The sequence below is a fragment of the Pollachius pollachius genome, assembly GCF_949987615.1.
Source record: "Pollachius pollachius genome assembly, chromosome: 1".
Classification (NCBI taxonomy): domain Eukaryota; kingdom Metazoa; phylum Chordata; class Actinopteri; order Gadiformes; family Gadidae; genus Pollachius; species Pollachius pollachius.
In genome coordinates, this window is record NC_136934.1 from 13,367,863 (window position 1) to 13,386,037 (window position 18,175).

The following is an 18,175-nucleotide window of genomic DNA, read 5'->3' on the forward strand; positions in this document are numbered from 1 at the left end:
TCTGATTAGGACCAGGCTATGAGTAGCCTAAACACAGAGCGTCTGAAATGTTTCCGGTAGGCTACGTTCGAGTCAAGAAAAACTAACTTTGAATCAATAAAGATGCAGATACAGACAGTCCTACATTGTTAGTTTACAAAACACTGTCACGTGGAGAAGAGGACGGGTGGACAAAATACATCCTAAGTGTATCAATTTAAATGTAATTATGTAGCCTAGATACATATGTAACAACACCGAAATAGTTACATGTATATTAGAGGACGTAATGGGATATTGACTTGGAATACCACATGGGGTTTTAATCGAAGGCACTGTCTTCATCCATTCAACTCATGGTCAGTCTCCGAGTGACCCATAACCCATGAGCTTAATGGTTCCCATTATAGGCTGCTGCCCCACGGTGTCGTCCTATCTGCTCATCAAGGAGGAACTCTGCCTTCTTGGGGGCGGGTACTGCCGAGCAGGTTTTCAGGAAACATGAGTGTTATCAGGAAGTACGAGTTTTTCAGATTTGTTTCGCTGTGATCAGTTAAGCATTACGTCGTTTTATACATGTTAACGGCACGATCATCATTGTTGTTACCAAAATAGAGAGTTTCCCCTTAGGTTTTTTCTTTCCTGGGCTGTGCGTACGACCTCCAAGGTAGGAATAGGTAGGCTTCAACTTTCGTTCAGTGCAGTAGAGTTGTACACAAGTGTTCAGCAGATCGAAACCAAGCACAAGCACATCGATATTGACAATGGGGAAAGTATTTTGTAGAAAAATATGAATACATGTAACCTAAAAGGAAATCGATTTCATGTATGAATTAAGCCAGAAGGCAGCCCGATGTGTTTCACCAAAGGCCACTGTCACTCCATGTTCTTGAAACTTGAAATGACTGACTATTGTTATAAAACGTGTAATAACAACACCATAACTAATGCAATGCAACATTTGCAGGACTTGCATGTCGTCTATGATTTTGGACTAAAGGTGGGCCCACTTAAGGCAGATGTGTCCCTAAACACGTGTGCCTGTCTATGTTTGCCTTTACCTTTAGGCCAAAGACCATGAACCGCGCGCCCTTGCAGCAGCCCCAGAGCTGCGGGTCCTGGGAGCTGAAGGAGCGACTAGGCACCGGGGGCTTTGGGAATGTCACCAGGTGGCAGAACAAGGTAGATGATGAATGATTACGGCGGAAGATATAACCAATAATCACTGGTGTATTGAACGGTTGGACGATTGAATGGTTTGAGACACTACAGGTTGGATGGAACGTTGGTCCTGGATTTAAGACAACATTCAAGGATGTTTGTGGTTATTTGGGGGAACAGGGTGTGTTTCGTTACAATAGTGTGCAATAGAAAGATGCATACGAAATGATAGCCTTTAGTGTTATCAATATTGTTTACATTTTATTGTTTATCTCTGCTTAGCATATTTTGAGGTGTTGTTACATTATATTACAACTCACCAGGAGGAGAAAAAGGAAACTGATGAAACTTCCTTGGGCTGGTTTTATGGATTGTAGCTATAGGCCTACTAATTGTCCCTCTGGTATGACATCACAGCCAGTCACAGGATGAGAGCCTGCAGTGCTGCACAGAACGCCCTTTAGGGGAAACATGATACGCCCTTGAAGGGGCCCATCCGGCTTATTTCTATCAATTGTATTACTCAGAGGACCATTTTGGACAAATCCCAGGTAGAAAGAAAACTTCTAGGTAATTCCACATTAAACAGGCTGAATTCCACTATATGTATCAAATCCAAGGCCATCTTGATTTGTATTGACTGATATATATATATATATGTTATTAATAATAATTGGTGAATTCTGAAATGTATGTTTTAAATATTTGCTGCTAGTGCTTTTGATATTATAAGTGCTACAACTAAAGTGTGATAGTCATTGTGACTTGGTTTTGCAACAGGACTTTTAGTGAATTAAAGATATAAACGTGACACAACAGAGCAGAATGTTGATGATTTATGTTATATTTATTCTGCTTGTCGGTGTACTACCGTACATGTAGGAAGGCTTTACCTCCGGTCAATTGCTGCTGGAAATAAACACAATAGTAAATTGTACATAATGGGAAAGGACTTGCCGGGAAGGAAATGAAACAGTCATGCCCAGGTAGTCTAACTCCTGGTCATGCAGTGTCTTCACTTCCACTTTAATAATAATTTTAGCCATCCCTGTTAAATGACAATACCACAGGCTAGTGTCTACTTCCGAGTTTAGTCGCAGGGAAACCGCAACAACAGAGGATGTTAACAATACGGGAAGTCTGCAACACACTGGAAATCTATTCTTAATACTCTACGCCAGAGGTGGCAAACACAAGGCCCGCGGGCCGAATCCGGCCCGCTACCTCATTTTATGTGGCCCGCGGGAGCTTCAAATGAATTTGAAGATCTTAAAAAAAAAGGCGAAAATGCAGAAAAGTTCTGCCACACACCTCTGATAACCTATCATTGCATTTGACCCCAAGAAGCCCTGTGTGAAATGGTTCTGGAACTGGATGATAAAATGACAACGGTCAACTGGTCATTATATGGCAGTGATACAGGCTTTTGGCCTGGATCACCGCCAGTTCCAGCAGTTTTTGAAGGAGGTTGCTCAGAATATTGAGATGTGACATACCCTACAGAATTAAGGTGGTAGGACCGATGTCCTTAAACAAGTTTTTGAGCTTAGTAAAGTTCACGTAATAACTTATGTTTGATAATATTATTTTTTATTCACTTGAACAGTTTGATCTTTGATTGATTGAGTAATGTTGGTTTTCTTAACCTGATAAATCAAAGGGATTTATGTTACTATAACACAGAGCAATTTTCTTACTTGCTTACATATATTTTCAAATGTATGTAATTGCATGTACAAGTATGCAATGTATATTTATACACTTGAATAAATAATAATCAAACACAGAGACAGTTATTTAGCAATATCTTAAGGAATAGTTAAATTATATAGTCTTACAGTTACAACCAGCCCTTTCAGGGGAAAACATAATGCTTTTGTGGCCCGGGGTGAAAATGAGTTTGACACAGCTGCTCTACGCCAATGATTAAGAGTCTACAATTGTTGAGGTGATTCATTTTTAATTTCATCCTATCTTACTGCCTTTTGGTCAGTGTATTTGGTTAAACACATAATACATAGTCTACAAAGCCTGTAATCCTTTCCCATTTTGAGTTAAAAGAATGGACAAGAATTGTGTTCCAGGAAACCTCACTAATTTAGCACCAAATGTACCATTAATCAATATTACAGGTTGTGTGTTGGTTCTGTATATCCACCAATGGGTTCTGATTACACCTTGCTCTGATGGCTTGTGTACCTATGTATCCAATTCATGTGTGTGTGTGTGTGTGTGTGTGCGTGCATGTGTGTGTGTGTGTTTGTGTGCCTGTGTGTGTGTGTGTGTGTGTGTGTGTGTGTCTTCACAGGACACAGAGGAGCAGGTTGCTATTAAACAGTGCCGACAAGAACTGAGCGAGAGAAACAAGGAGAGATGGTGTCTAGAGATCCAGATCATGAAGAGGTCAGTTCTCAACCTCCAACAACAGGGAGACTTAAAAGATAATGTCACATTATCATAGCATTTACATTATATATTCATGTTTTAAGACACATTTTGGCATGGCACAATTCTTTGGAAATGTGAGAAATTGTGATTGAGGTTCGACTGTAGTAATCTTTAAGCTTACTTGAATGTTTTTAATATCTAATTCTCAAAATAATATAAAAATCTGCATTATAACTTCCATTCAAGAGACTTCCATCAGTCAGATGATGGATTTCTTTGGACCCTAATAGTCTTGTGCTCGGTTCACATGCCACAACAGTTGGGTTCTAGTTTTAATTTATGTTTCCAAACCGTCATCTCTGACACACCAGGCAAGCGCTGTTTGTTGTGTCTTGAACTTAATGCTATAAAAGAATCTCGGCACATGACTTTGACATATGTTAATCCAACCATGCGTTTGATTCTTCTGACAAAACACAGAGAACCTAATTTTAAACCTTCCAGTAGTAAAAATAAATCTCTGGCCATCACAAATGGCCCTGGGTTATATTAAGAGTTTGGTGGTAATTTTTGCCACCCACTCATCTTGCCCTGTACTGGTTTGAGGGGCACAGCACCAGTGTCTTTTATGTCTTGTGCTTAAGTATGGGTGGGTTCCTGGTGGTACGCTGCAGTGGTAATGGTTTTCTTGTGTGGTCAAATCGGTATGTGTTTTGGCATTTGCAGCATTAACGTTTAAAAGAGTCTTTATATAAGCTCACGGTTAACAAGTGTGTTGCTCTCAGCTAGACATGGTTAGAACCACAGTCCTATAGTGAGCCCACGCACTGCTGGTGGAAAAACACACTACCTAGCCGCAGGCAATTATATTATTATGAGTACTTAGCGAAGATGTATGTACAAGTAAAATAACCCACTCACGTTAGACATACTAAGTACACACACACACACACACACACACACAGACACACACATACTCAGAGGGAGGCATATAGTATGTACTGCGCAGGCATCACACACACACATTACCAGATGGACATCCACATCTCCACCAACATGCATGTCTATCATGTCTGCCTGCGCGCACACGCTCAGACGCTCAAACACATTTATTCATGCACACACATTTTCTCATATGCACCATTTTCTGAGTATTGCTCAAATTTGGCCTTTGCAGCAAATTGATCATCACTTCAAATCCACTCCTTTTGCAATTCCGTGAATGATAAATATCAGAGCATAGCGCATATATTTGGTTAACCTCCACCTATTTCAAAAATACATCCATCACCTCAGCTCACAAATGGCTAAAACTGAACTAAACGGATATTTCCCAAATCAGGTAATGTTAAACTCCTTTGTGGGTTGCAACAGAAACATCCCTTTTGTAAGATGTTATTCTGCTCCGATTAGGTTCATGAGTATCATGTTTTGACTAGAGAGCCTGGTCTGCCTAGTTTCCTCTTCCCAGCACAGAAATTGGGCCCCTGGTGGGGCTGGTGGTGGTGGTGGTGGGCATGGTGGTGGGGTTGGCGGTAGTGGTTGGGGTTGTGGTGGTGGGGCTCATGGTGGGGCTGGTGGTGGTGGGGGTCTTGGTCCTGTGGATCCCGATGGGGCTGGTGGTGGTGGAGGTTGTGGTGGTGGTTGTTGGGGGACGGAATTGGTTACATCAATACTTCCTAATAATCTCCCGATGGCTATCACATGTTTGTCTGTGATGCTATCCTAACCTAGCCCTGTCCCAATGGCCATGAGTTGCTGTTCCACGTCATGAGGCCCAGGGTAATTTGTTTGACCGGGGTGACCTGGCTGGGACAGCTGGCCACATTTAGTTTCTATTGTTTTGAGTTTCCTCCACCCATTTTATAGACCCCAAAAAAAGAGTTAATAGTTCTTCAAAAGAGGCCGCTTAATCAAAACCACGTTTTAATCTTGGTTATGTACCAGCGAGGAGAGGAAGCTAGAATACTGAAAGTGTTCGATCAGCCCGACAGTGACAGTCCACCTCTCCTTTACCCCCAGGTTGGACCATGTCAACGTGGTGGCAGCCAGGGAGGTTCCAGAAGGGATGCAGAGACTAGTGGCCACCAACGACCTGCCATTACTGGCCATGGAGTACTGCCAGGGAGGCGACCTGAGAAAGGTGTGTGTGTGTGTGTGTGTGTGTGTGTGTGTGTTTGTGTGTGTGCGAGTGAGTGTGCGTGCGGCAAAAGATGTGTGTGTAAAAACAAAAGGAAGAGGGGGAGGAATTTTCTGTGTCTTTCCTGTGCGGTCATGGTTGTCTTTTAAACACAAATGGATGGAAAATGCTTTTGTTATTTTAATTAAAACGAAGACATTCTGATCTTAAAAGCTCATCATAGCCTTTAAACTTTAAGTGTTACAAAGGACGTTTTTGCACTGTGTATATACGTCAGAGCTTGTCTTTCCTACACCATGATCTCTCCATAACTCACTGTTGTATAAAGTGAACACGGTGTGTCTACAGTATCTCAACCTCCTGGAAAACTGCTGTGGAATGAGAGAGGGATCAGTCCTGATTCTGCTGCGGGACATTTGTAAGTGCTCTCTACATTCTCAAAGACCCAGATCTGTCAACACAAGAGATAGAGAAGCCTCCGAGAGTTACAGAGAGAGAGAAAGAGAGAGAGGGAGAGTGTGCCAGAGAGAGAGAGGGCATGGGGGGAAATGGAGAGAGAGAGCAATATGGATTGAGAGTGAGAGAGAGCAAGAGAGTAGTGAGTAAATAATGAGCTACAGAGTGAATCGTTTCCTGTAGGATGAAGGATATGGTCACCCGAGGTGACCAGCATCGTGATGTCATCATTGTCACTTAACCAAAGCGGTTAGTCACCTGAATCATCGGAGAAAGCTTACGTCAACGCTCAAGTCCGAGGTGCACACTGCCCTCCTCTTTAAGCATGAGCCTACAGTGTTTCATCAGTCTGACAACATTGATATGTTCTTAAGAAAAGGACCCTTTCTCACACACACACACACACACACACACACACACGACACACACAATGTAATTTTCCTGTAATAGGTGGGCACTTCCTCTACCACCAACCAGGGAGGAGACATACTAATTGATATGCACACACAAACATACTCCCAAGCCTCCCTTTCAAGGGCTTGAAGGTTATGAGTTCCGCTTCACTTAACACTCCAAACTAACACAATTACTTCCCACCATCTTGACGCACAAAGGAAGCAACAATGCTTTCGAGGTCACAAAGGAAGACTTTTGGGTACGCCTGAATTTATGACCTAGTCCGCCCAAGTCACTACATATTAGTGATTCACTCCACAGCAGTGGAGTAGAATGCTGTGCATGTTTCCACACATCTGGGGTCCTACATACGTTTATTCATGTTGTTGACCACACCATGTATAAACATTTAAATCAAAACATTAGCAAACCTCTTGATCCCCTTCCCTGTCCTCGCCCCTCTCAGCCTCGGCCCTAACGTACCTCCACAAAAAGAGGATCATCCACAGAGATCTGAAACCCGAGAACATTGTGCTGCAGCAGGGGGAGAAGAGGGTGAGTTCAACTCAGTTATGGTTCACAGACCGGGGGGGCCACGCCTCACATTTGATGAAAATAATTACCCAAAGTGCACATGGAGTGAGTGGGCTTTTACAGTCTGTCCAGGCCCATTTCTCATGTTGTTCTGACTGCGATGCCTTTCTACGCAAACACAGGATCTCACAGTGTTATGATCTTGGGCCATCCAAGCTCTTTGTATCCCCGTGGCCCTGCCGTTTCCAGCCATTTTTGTGATTGTTTGAGTTGACCTTCCTCTGTGGGTTTCTCCCTCCCCTGTTTACTATGTTATATACAAGAGCAACCTCAGTTATACAACATGAAGTATGTTGTATAACTGAGGCCAGACATATTAAAGATGTTGCCTGACGTTTAAGTGTTAAACTTAAATGAAAACCAAACACAATTTCGAAAAACGTTTTTACATATACCATAAAAAAATCGCTACGATTATTTATAGGCAACAGTAAATCCAGCGCTCTAATCTTGTTATTGGTGTAGATTGGTCAGATGATCGTTAAACAGAAATAAAGGGCAGATCAACACAATAGCAAGAATATATCTCTGTTGTTATTGGATAATCCAACCCTTTACACACTCTGTTTTCTTCATTATCTTCCCTATGTGTAGTTGATCCATAAAATCATAGACCTGGGCTATGCCAAGGAGCTGGACCAGAGCAGCCTGTGTACGTCATTCGTTGGAACGCTGCAGTACCTGGTAAGCTATGACCCCTGCAATTAACGGGAATGGAGCAATCTCCATTTTGCAATTTCCAGCCTTTCCCGGTGTGCGTGTGTTTGTGTATGACGGTAAATATGTTTTCCTTATCCTCCCCTGCAGGCGCCAGAGCTGATTGAGAGGCAGAAGTACACGGTCACGGTGGACTACTGGAGTTTTGGCACGTTGGTGTTTGAGTGCATCACAGGATTCCGCCCCTTCTTACCAACCTGGCAACCTGTTCTCTGGTACCACTTACCCCCGAAACCGTCCAATATGATTATCACAAAACAGAGAAACTGTGACTGTACACTACACTGCTGTTAATGTCAGTTAATGTGTAATCTACTCTGACAAAAATCTACACATCTGAGGGAAAAACTAACTAACATCGTTGGATGTGTCTAAAAAAGTTTGTTTTCCTAGCAATGACTTTCATCGCCAGCTGCTATTGTTGCTAGTGCTGTCGTACTGTTTGTAGCTTATGACGAAGGCTGAGACTAGCGTGAGGGCTGCTATTCATCTATTCCACTTGCTGTTTGTTGTTGGTTTGTAGCTACAGTTGAACTTGAAATAGCCAGAAAAGGAGGGTTGTAAGTGTCAGGGTGCCAGATATGTAATCCACTAAGGTTTCGACAGAGGGTGAGACCGTCCAAGGGTGTTTCCAAGTCTCATGTATTGCGTCATGTGCGCTGTTCAAGATCATGTCTCAAGGGAATAAGGGAAAAGGGTTTTTTTCATCAATCTTCTCCATTTTTAAGGCACAACAAACTGAGGTTGAAACAAGATCACGACATTGTGGTGTACGAGGACCTGAGCGGTGAAGTCCGCTTTTCTAAACATCTGCCCCCGCCAAATAATCTAAACAGGTGACACACACACAGAAGTATGTACACAACGAAACACATACACACAAGCGGAAACACAAGCACACACATAGCCAAACAAACACATACACAAAAGCGGAAACGCCTTCACACACTTACAAACACACACACACACACGCACACGCACACACATACACACACACAGAAGCAAACACAAAAAAAATACACACAAGCGTAAAGACCTGCACACACTAACAAACGCACACAGACACTCACACTCACACACACACACACACACAAGCACACACATACCCAAACATACACATACACAAAATCGGAAAAACATACACACACTGCCTTGGAAACGCACACAAATACACACAGAAGCACACACCTACACAAAAAAACACATACACACAAGCGGAACACTAAAATGCATACACACACACACACACATACACACACACAGTCACACAAACACAAAAGCACACACATACACAAACAAACACATACACACAAGCAGAAACACACCCTGACAAATGCACAAACACACTTACACACTAACCACACACACACACAAGCACACGCACAGAAGCACACACATACACTAATTGTTAGAAATCTGCTCACCACTCACAGAAACACAAACACACATTTGTGCAAATGTACACACACTCACAGATAAACACAGACTGACACGAGCACGCACAAATATGATCACCCACATAAATACGTACACAAACAAATGAGCAATACTGTGATTGTATGCAACTTCATGGCCAGTGAATGAACCTGAGTGAACCGTGGTGTTTGTGAACAGTCTGTTGTTGGAGAGGATGGAAAAGTGGCTGCAGCTGATGCTGAAGTGGTCTCCACAGGAGCGAGGCAAAGACCCCAACTCCACCTCGGGCAACTGCTTCTCCCAGCTGGAGACCATCCTGGAGCTCAAGGTGCTTCCATACCGACACGATTCTGTAACTAGAAGAAGTGCTGCCGTTATAAAACAGATTGGAGGATCATAGAGGGTCAGAGGCCCTGCTGTAAGACTCTGTAGTAGGCTGTACGCACCTGGTGGCCATGTGGTTGAGTACGGCGGGGGACATCTTCTAGAATCTTTCTGAACCATGAAAACTCAATCAAGATGCATTCTAGAAACTACCTGGGTGGGGAAATGGAATGCAGACCTAAAAAATAATCCATTGAGTTGTTGTTATGATTCACAAAGATTCTAGAAGATTTCTGCACCCAACCAACCAATATGGCAGCTAGGTGAATAAGGTCTTCCTTCGGTATGTATTGCAAGCTAAAGAGGGAATTATCACAATACCAGAAGACACAACCAACGTCTTTGTCGCCCTCTGTGTCCTCTAGCTGGTCCATGTGCTCAACATGGTCTCCGGCAAGATATTCTCCTACTCGGTCACGGCCGGCGAGACAGTGACTGACCTACAGCTGCGAATAGAGCAGGACACAGGCATCCCTCCAGCCAATCAGGAGCTGCTCCTAGAGACCGGGGTGGCACTGGAGTCTGGCAAAGAGGCCCTGCAGTGTGCCGTGGACTACACGGTAAGCGACTTCTGCTACAGACTCAAGCACACTGTGCTGTAAGCGACTTCTGCTAAAGGCTCAAGCATACTGTGCTGTAAGCGTCTTCTGCTAAAGGCTCAAGCATACTGTGCTGTAAGCGTCTTCTGCTACAGGCTCAAGCATACTGTGCTGTACGCGGAGGCTAACAGGAGGCTCTCTGTGTGTGTGTATGTGTGTGTAGGAGATAGACGGCCGGCGAACAGACATGCCTCTGGTCTTCCTTTTCGACCGGTCCTCCTGCAGCTACGAGCCACTGTTCACCCCCCGCACCCTCCCGGAGAACATCCGCTTTGTCCGTGAGTAGATCCGTCCGTCTGTCCCTACCCGACCTCCGAGGAGAACACAAAGATTAAAAACAGAGCTATGTCTGGTTTTCTGCCACATTCTAGTCATATGGGGGAAGTGGGAAGAATTCCCGCCACTCGGACTTGATAGCGCTCACGCCCCAGTGCAGCTGGCTTCTGTAGGGGTGACGGTGATGTTGACAATATGCTAAAGCAAACCGTTGTTTCCGATAATGAATCTGGGCTAAGATTCTATTCATGAAATTGAACAATTGGGGGTTAGTCAACAAAAATATATTTGAAACAGCTCGCAACATCTAGGCAATCGTTTGTTTGTTTGTTTGACGACATCTTGATCCAATTAGTTCTGCCCGAGGTTAGAGAATTCGAATATGTTGGAAAGTTCTCGGGAACTCTGACGTGAACTCTTCTTTTTCAGACTGCAGTTATGACAGGTAGTACTCCAAGTAGCGTGAACCGCCCTTTAGTCCTCAGAATAACTCTGTGTCTTCTGCCTTCTTGATCCCTTCCCATAGAGACGGACCCCAAGCACATGCTGCCCTACAGCCCTCTGAGGAGGACGTGCGGCCAGGCGTGGCAGACCATTCGCTCCCTGAAGGAGGACTGGCAGAGGCTGCAGCAGGGCCAGAAAGCGGCCATGTGGGTGGCACAGACACACAGAATACACACACGCAAACACACACACACACACACGCACACACACACACACGCACACACACACAGATGCACACACGCAAACACACACACACACACACACACGCACACACACACAGATGCACACACACACACACACACACAGACACACAGATGATCACACACACACAAATCAAACATGCACACAAACAAACTCACACATACACACATGCAAAGGAAATGCACAATTGCACTACATAGAAAAATATGTTTAAAACCTGTGAAACCACAGACAAAACTCAATAAATATGTGCGCACACACACACAGAACATACACACAAACCTGAAGTAAACACAGACTTACATAACCTGCGAAACAACAGATACCCAAACACACACACAAACACATGATATTCCAAAGAATGTACAACACTCCTTTTGTCTGTGATGTGTTCCAGTATGAGCCTGCTGAGACACAACTCGTCGCTGTCCAAGCAGAAGAACGAGATGGTGTCCATGAACCAGAGACTCAAGGCCAAGCTGGACTTCTTCACCACCAGTCTGGGCATCGACATGGAGAAGTACCAGGAGCAACGGGCCGCCGGGATCGGTACTGCAACACTCCATGGAATTCAACATATTCAATTCAATTCAAATTCAAATAACTCTATTTTTCCTGTGACGGAACTTCATTTACTAGCTCGTGTAATAGTACTAAACGACAATGTTTATTACATTCAATTTGATCATCTTATTATTATACATGTGTTTTGAGTGCTTGTAGTGCTGTCATTTTATTCTGGAGTGAGGTCATCATGTCTGACACCCGTGTGTTCCTCTTTTAGCGTCAGAGAAGCTCCTAAGTGTGTGGAAGGAGATGGAGCAGACGGCTGCCAGCTGTGGCCAGGTACAACCATAGTGTGTGTGTGTGTAGGGCTGCACGATATGGGCAAAATATGATATCCCAATATCATTTGGCTGAATGGCGATATACGATATATATCTCGATATTTTCTATAGAGTGGGTTAGATGTTTTTTTGTAAGTCAAAAGCCACATGTGAGACGTTGCAAGCACTTTTTATTAAAACACAGGTCAGTATGACTGCAACATATATCAACATGTGATTTTGTATAGTTATTTTCACCAGAATGAAACACTTTGAAGGTTACACAAATAGCTGCCAGTTAGAACATTGGTTGTGCCATTAAGGAACTCTGGCTGGCACATGTGCCAAGTGCTACAATGTTAAATTAAATTAACATGTTTAAAAAAAAAAGGGAACAATTTTTCATCTTTTCTTCATCAAATTGTACCTGGGGTCCATTGTTTGAAGCAACTTTTTGAATCCATCCTGGGCCACCATTAAATGGTTGCAAAAGACAAAATGACTCACCACGAGTTAAGGAGGCTTGCAAAAGACATTGTTTCGGGCAGAAGAAGCTTTCGCGGTCGGTGATGCAGCAGCACAGCCACAGAGTTTTACGCATTCCTCATACTGCACTTTGTGCCGCTGCTGTAAATGGTGGAACAGATTTGTCCTGCTTCCACTTTCAGCCGCAACGGTTTTGCTACACTCTCTACAGATGACCTGCAGCTGCTCATCTGTTTTTTTTAAACCCGAACCATTTCCATATTATGGAGCCGTTATTTCTCCTCTTTAAAACAATTTCGTCTCCCGTCCCTCTCGTTTTCTTTACCGGTATCCTCCATGGTTGTTGTGTTGTGAGAAGGCGGCGGGGGCGGGAATGAGGCGTCTTTGCACACGGCACGTTCGGAAGGACAGCGTGGGAGAGGGAGGGGTCGCGCTCACAGTCTCCAAGGCAAACACAGACGCTTGAGGCGGAAACTGACCATTTTAACGCATATATCGACATAAATGATATGGTCAAATCTTGTATCCCCTTGGAAATTATATCAATATATCTTACATAGCCGGTATATCCTGCAGCCCTGTGTGTGTGTTTGTGTGTGTGTGTTTGTGTCTGTATGTCTGTGTTGTGATTTGCCTGTGTACGAGTGTGCGTGTATGCAGGGTGCGATTTGCCGGTGGGGATGGTGGGGATTATCCCCCCCTCTGGTTTACACGTCCTACCCTCTGCTGAATTATTTTTATCCTCGGTGGGGATAAAAATTATCCCCCCCACCCAAAGTATTTTCACCATTACATCGTAATAATTAACAACCAAAATACACAGGGTCCGTCTTCATTTTGAAACATTTTAAAATGTTTCTCAAAATTATCCCCCCCTCTGGTTTTTTCACGAATCGCACCCTGGGTGTATGATTGTGTGTCGGTTGTACAATAGCCTTGCCTTGTGTTCACATGCCTCTGTGTGTATCTGCTTGTGTTTCTACCTGTGTTTGGGGGTGTCTGTGGGCCCCAGGCCAGGGTGAGTGAGCTGGAGGATGAGATGATGATGCTGCAGACCGACATCGTGGAGCTGCAGAGACAGCCATGGAGGAGTGGAGAGGCTCTGGAGACCCTGTAGGCAACACAACCCTCCTTAGCTTTCACATCATGGGGCTCAATAAGCAACTGCTTTAACCCTCTCCCCTCCCGTGTCTCTTTCTCTCGCTCCCTATGTCTCTGTCTCTCTTGCTCTCTATGTCTCTCTTTCATTCGCTCTCTCTCTACTTTAGTGAAGGAAAAGCCATGGAACTCTTCAGGAAGCTCAGAGAGAAACCCAGAGGTTTGACAGACCAATAGCTTAAAATTAATAATGAAACTGTCCCGTGTCCGTTTATTTTGGGGGAGGCATCATTGTAAAGACTTAACAGCCTTATTGATCCCATCATACCTTTAAATGACACAATACACTTCACTTTTAATAACCCAGAGTGTGTGTGTGTGTGTGTGCATGTGCTAAGTGCGTGTGTGTGTGTGCGTGTGTTTGTGTGCGCTGGCATGTGTGCGTGTGCATGTGCTAAGTGCGTGTGTGTGTGTGTTTGTGTGCGCTTGCATGTGTGTGTGTGTATGTGTGTGTGTGCCTGTGCGTGCATGGGTTTGTGTGTGTGTGGTTTCCCGGACCAGAACAGAGGTGCTCGGGGGACAGTCAGGAGGTAGTTCGTCTGGTGGTGCAGGCTCTGCAGTTCTATGAGAGGAAACTCAGAGACTTCTACACTCACCTGAGGTAATTAAAAACTCACATTGTAAAACATTTACCGCAACCATCACTTTTGTCAAAAACAAACAAGCCAATATAATAACTTATTTTCTAGACTTTTTAAGACTGCACATCTATAATACACTGACTTCTGTTTAGCAACATATTATTTTATTTATTTTTTTACAAATCATTGTAAAAACAACCTTTTAATGATCGAGATACTGAATCCAACTGTAAATAATACTTTGTGTGTGTGTGTGTGTGTGCGCTCCTTTGTATGTGTGTGTGCAGTAAGACAGTCGTGTGCCGCCAGCGTGTGATGGAACTGCTCCCCAAGGTGGAGGGCGTGGTCCGGAGGATGGCTGAGAGCGAGCAGGTCCTGATGGGACTCCAGGAGAAACGCCAGAGGGAGCTGTGGGAACTGCTCAAAGTGGCCTGCGTGAGTCCCTTCATTCAGATATGGTCATTAAGAAGCAGGTCTGGGTAAGGTGTTTAGCTCAAAGGAGCCAGCGTGAGTCAGTTCATTCAGATTTAATTTATAAGTAGCAGGTTGGGATTAGGCATTTTGCTCAAAGTAGCCTGTGTGAGTAAGAATTCAGATTTAGTTCATGAGAAACAAGTTGGAGTTAGGCATTTTGATTTAAGATGCCTACAGGTTGGGCTGCGGACATTGGTGATAGAACCCAGTACCTATAGGATGGGAGATAGAGAGTAGATGTAAGGAACATCCTAACATCTGCAACGCCAATCATGTCATACTTATGTAATATTAGTCAGTCACTAGTCATTTACAAGAATAGTTCATCCATTGGGGAGTCACCTACTGTCATCAAGTCTAGTCATACGCAATAGCTTAGGTCAGCGGTGTAGGTCGGGTGGAAATTAGATCATTTGTGTCATGTAATGATATCAACTACGATGACCGAAGAGTGCTGATCATTGTTCAGCGGTCTCAGTCACGCAATTGTGTGTTTGGTGGGTCCCATCACTGAACTGAATGAGTGCCCTGATCCGTTTGTGTCCTCCAGAGTAAAGTCCGCAGCCCAGTCAGCGGGAGTCCCGATGGTATGAGAACCCCGTCTTCAGTATCCCAACTCCTGACCCCAAGACAGAGCCTGCAGAATCCGTAAGACACACACACACACACACACACACACACACACACACACACACACACACACACACACACTCATGTACACTCATTGTTTGTCTTACTGCTTGTGTTTGCTTCTCTTGTTCTGCTGTTGTGTTGCCTGTGGCTGCTGTTTGCTGGCTACCATCCCGATGCATATTTGCTAGGCTGTATGCTATTTGTCTCATGATTATTATGATTGTATGTCAGCTGTGGGTGTATGGGAAATGATTGGATATGTGCTGCAGTCCTTTGACTTCCCAATCATTTGTAACCCCTACCCTAACCTAAGGAGGGTATGTCTTTCATGTCGTGTTCTCAATGATTTCCCTGGCTCACGTACAGTAATATTGGCAACATGACTCGGTGGTGTGTGGTGGGAATGCCTCCAGGTCGTCCTACGGTCCTCCTCTCAGAGATGAGTCGCTGGTGGAGCAGAGCAGGATGTTCGAGAGCCGCCTGCAGTGTCTCCTGAAGGACACCATCCAGGAGTCAGAGAGCTCCATGGAGGTAGGTCCCACACACACGCACACTCCAGGGGACCTGGGGATACACTGGTGTTACTGGCTACTTAGTATTCAGAATAAGTTATCGTCTGACACCCTACGGTGATCAGATACGTTAGTATTTTATTTGTATTTAATCAAACCATGTGTTCCTTATCATCATTTCTCTTTGTTTTACGTTGTTTTTCCCTTTTTTCAATCATTTGGTTTTGCAGATCTTATTTTCACCGCCTATGAATATATGATATTAATATTATGTTTGTGGACTTGGTTTAAAACGAGATGCTTTCGTCTCAAGGGGTTATTCATGAACGTGTTACCTTAATGGAGTTGCTTGAACTTCGTATGTCTGACTATTTGCATTCTGTGTTTGGTCTAGATGCTGAGAGAGTGGACATGGATGAATGGCGGGCAAGATTTCTCCAGCGACCTCTCCTAAGTGTCTTGTAACTGTACTCTTTTGTAATGTGGTACTCTGCTGCCCCTCTGTGGAGATGTGGGTGAAATACATTCTGGTTTGATAAATAGAGTCGATGATCATCCTTGGTCTGTTACTATCCGATGTTCGGGCTGTGAGATTTGCAAGTGACCAAACGGATGCAGACGTTTACAGAATAAACTTTTTTTTGCCCAATATGTCAAAGACAAAGTAATTGCCTTGTTACAGTTCACTTTACTAATGTATGTAGAATAAGGTACAAAAAAAATGCACATGTGTAATGAATATTTGGAGACAGTGCAAACAAACTATAATATTACTATTATATATATATATATATATATATATATATATATATATATACATACATACACATACACACACACAGATTTCACGAAACAGATGTGTATAACTTGGAAACAAGTGGGTAAATTGTTGTTTCATCAAAATGTCTTATTATTTTCCTTTTTTTCCAGTATTGAAATATTGCTGTAACTTTGCCATTGTTAAGATGTTCAATATTTGTACTGTTTTTGTACTATTTCTTAATTTACATTATCTTTAGACCAAAATGTATCTTAAAGGGGACATATCATACCACCAGGTGTGAGTGTGATTAGCCATTACAAGCCGTTTTCAAAATGTGCAGCATTGTGACATCACAGGTCGGCGTGTCCATCTAGATGTGTGACGGATAGATGGACACGCCAACCTGTGATGTCACAATGCTGCACATTTTCAAACCTGCTTGTAATGGCTAATCACACTCACACCTGGTGGTATGATGTGTCCCCTTTAAGAAAATCTCAGGTGTCATTCACTCATGTATATTTTGATTAATTATTAAGGCCTAAATTATGCTGTTGCAATGCTGAACAACCCTTTCCACAGGTGTACACCTTCAATGTCAAGTCAAACTACACAAATAACAAAGTACAACCATTCTCTGCTCTGGTTTGGTTTATGCGGCTGCTTCAATGTTTAAATAACAATGACGTAAGATAGTTTTACAGATCATTGTGTTGAGGGATTTCTGTGTAACCCCAAAATAAATTTGATTCATTTCTATACTTGGCTTAGTTGTTGTAAACATTTCATTCCAAGCGACGTGTTGTCGTAAATATATATATATTTTGTGGAGATACGAGACAGAAAATATATTTTTTGTGAAAGAAAAAGGTTGAAATATGTAATAGAGCTGGTTGATAGAATTATTGAAAATTATTTTTACCATATATCAGGAATGCAAACACATGTATGACAAAAAAAGAGCGCTACCCAAAGTCGGAAAAAGTATGACGGCGTAATATCCAATTAACATGAGAAGGCCTATGCTATATGCTTTAATAAATAGGAAATTCAATTTAGTATACAATGCTTCATAAGAGACAGACGGACAGACAGCACCAGCTAATCTTAAGCAAAAAGATTGTGTCTTACCTTTATTTATGTGGCAGTGATCTCATCCCGTGGTGTAGCCTACCACATCCGCTTAAACAAGTTATCTGAAAACTAGTAGGTAGTTGTCCACAGCTTCTCCATTGAACGACTTCTACGGTAGCTCTACGTGCGCATGCGCATCCAATATTAAACTATCTGTCGATGCGACGGCAAGGGCTGTGATTGGTCCCCTAACAAAATCATTTCCGGAATCACTTTTCTCTACGTCGACGTCTCGAGGGGTCTAAATCAGACTACGGATTATTGACACCTGCACGCGCGCACACACACGCCCCCCCCCCCCCCCCCCCTCCCAAAAAAAACTCTTCGGATCTGCACGAACCACACAGGTCCCCAAAATCTATGATAAAAAAGCGACTCGCGCCAAAAAGCGCGCCG

The 18,175-nt window shown here is 43.4% G+C and overlaps 1 protein-coding gene across 2 annotated transcripts; it reads left to right on the plus strand.

The window, feature by feature from the left end:
• The first annotated feature begins 485 nt into the window (after positions 1–485).
• Positions 486–17,406, plus strand: ikbkb (inhibitor of nuclear factor kappa B kinase subunit beta). 2 transcript variants are annotated; one of them, XM_079742439.1, is made up of 22 exons: positions 486–656; positions 1,047–1,161; positions 3,449–3,543; positions 5,551–5,671; positions 6,017–6,086; positions 6,987–7,075; positions 7,709–7,798; positions 7,922–8,046; positions 8,560–8,667; positions 9,446–9,575; positions 9,997–10,191; positions 10,394–10,508; positions 11,033–11,156; positions 11,609–11,760; positions 11,996–12,057; positions 13,537–13,637; positions 13,793–13,842; positions 14,184–14,283; positions 14,551–14,698; positions 15,288–15,385; positions 15,784–15,901; positions 16,277–17,406. In XM_079742439.1, the coding sequence occupies exons 2-22, from the start codon at positions 1,057–1,059 to the stop codon at positions 16,334–16,336; spliced, it is 2,256 nt and encodes a 751-aa protein (XP_079598565.1). In that variant the 5' UTR covers positions 486–656; positions 1,047–1,056; the 3' UTR covers positions 16,337–17,406. The 2 variants fall into 2 exon arrangements, with proteins under 2 accessions (XP_079598565.1, XP_079598564.1); XM_079742438.1 differs by having other exon boundaries at positions 486–646.
• The last annotated feature ends 769 nt before the right edge of the window (positions 17,407–18,175 follow it).

Coding starts and splice junctions, on each gene's coding strand:
- ikbkb (XM_079742439.1), top strand. CDS start 1,057: ATGAACCGCGCGCCCTTGCAGCAGCCCCAGAGCTGCGGGTCCTGGGAG. Junction 10,509..11,032: donor GGAGAACATCCGCTTTGTCC/GTGAGTAGATCC, acceptor CCCTTCCCATAG/AGACGGACCCCAAGCACATG. Junction 13,843..14,183: donor GCTCAGAGAGAAACCCAGAG/GTTTGACAGACC, acceptor TTCCCGGACCAG/AACAGAGGTGCTCGGGGGAC.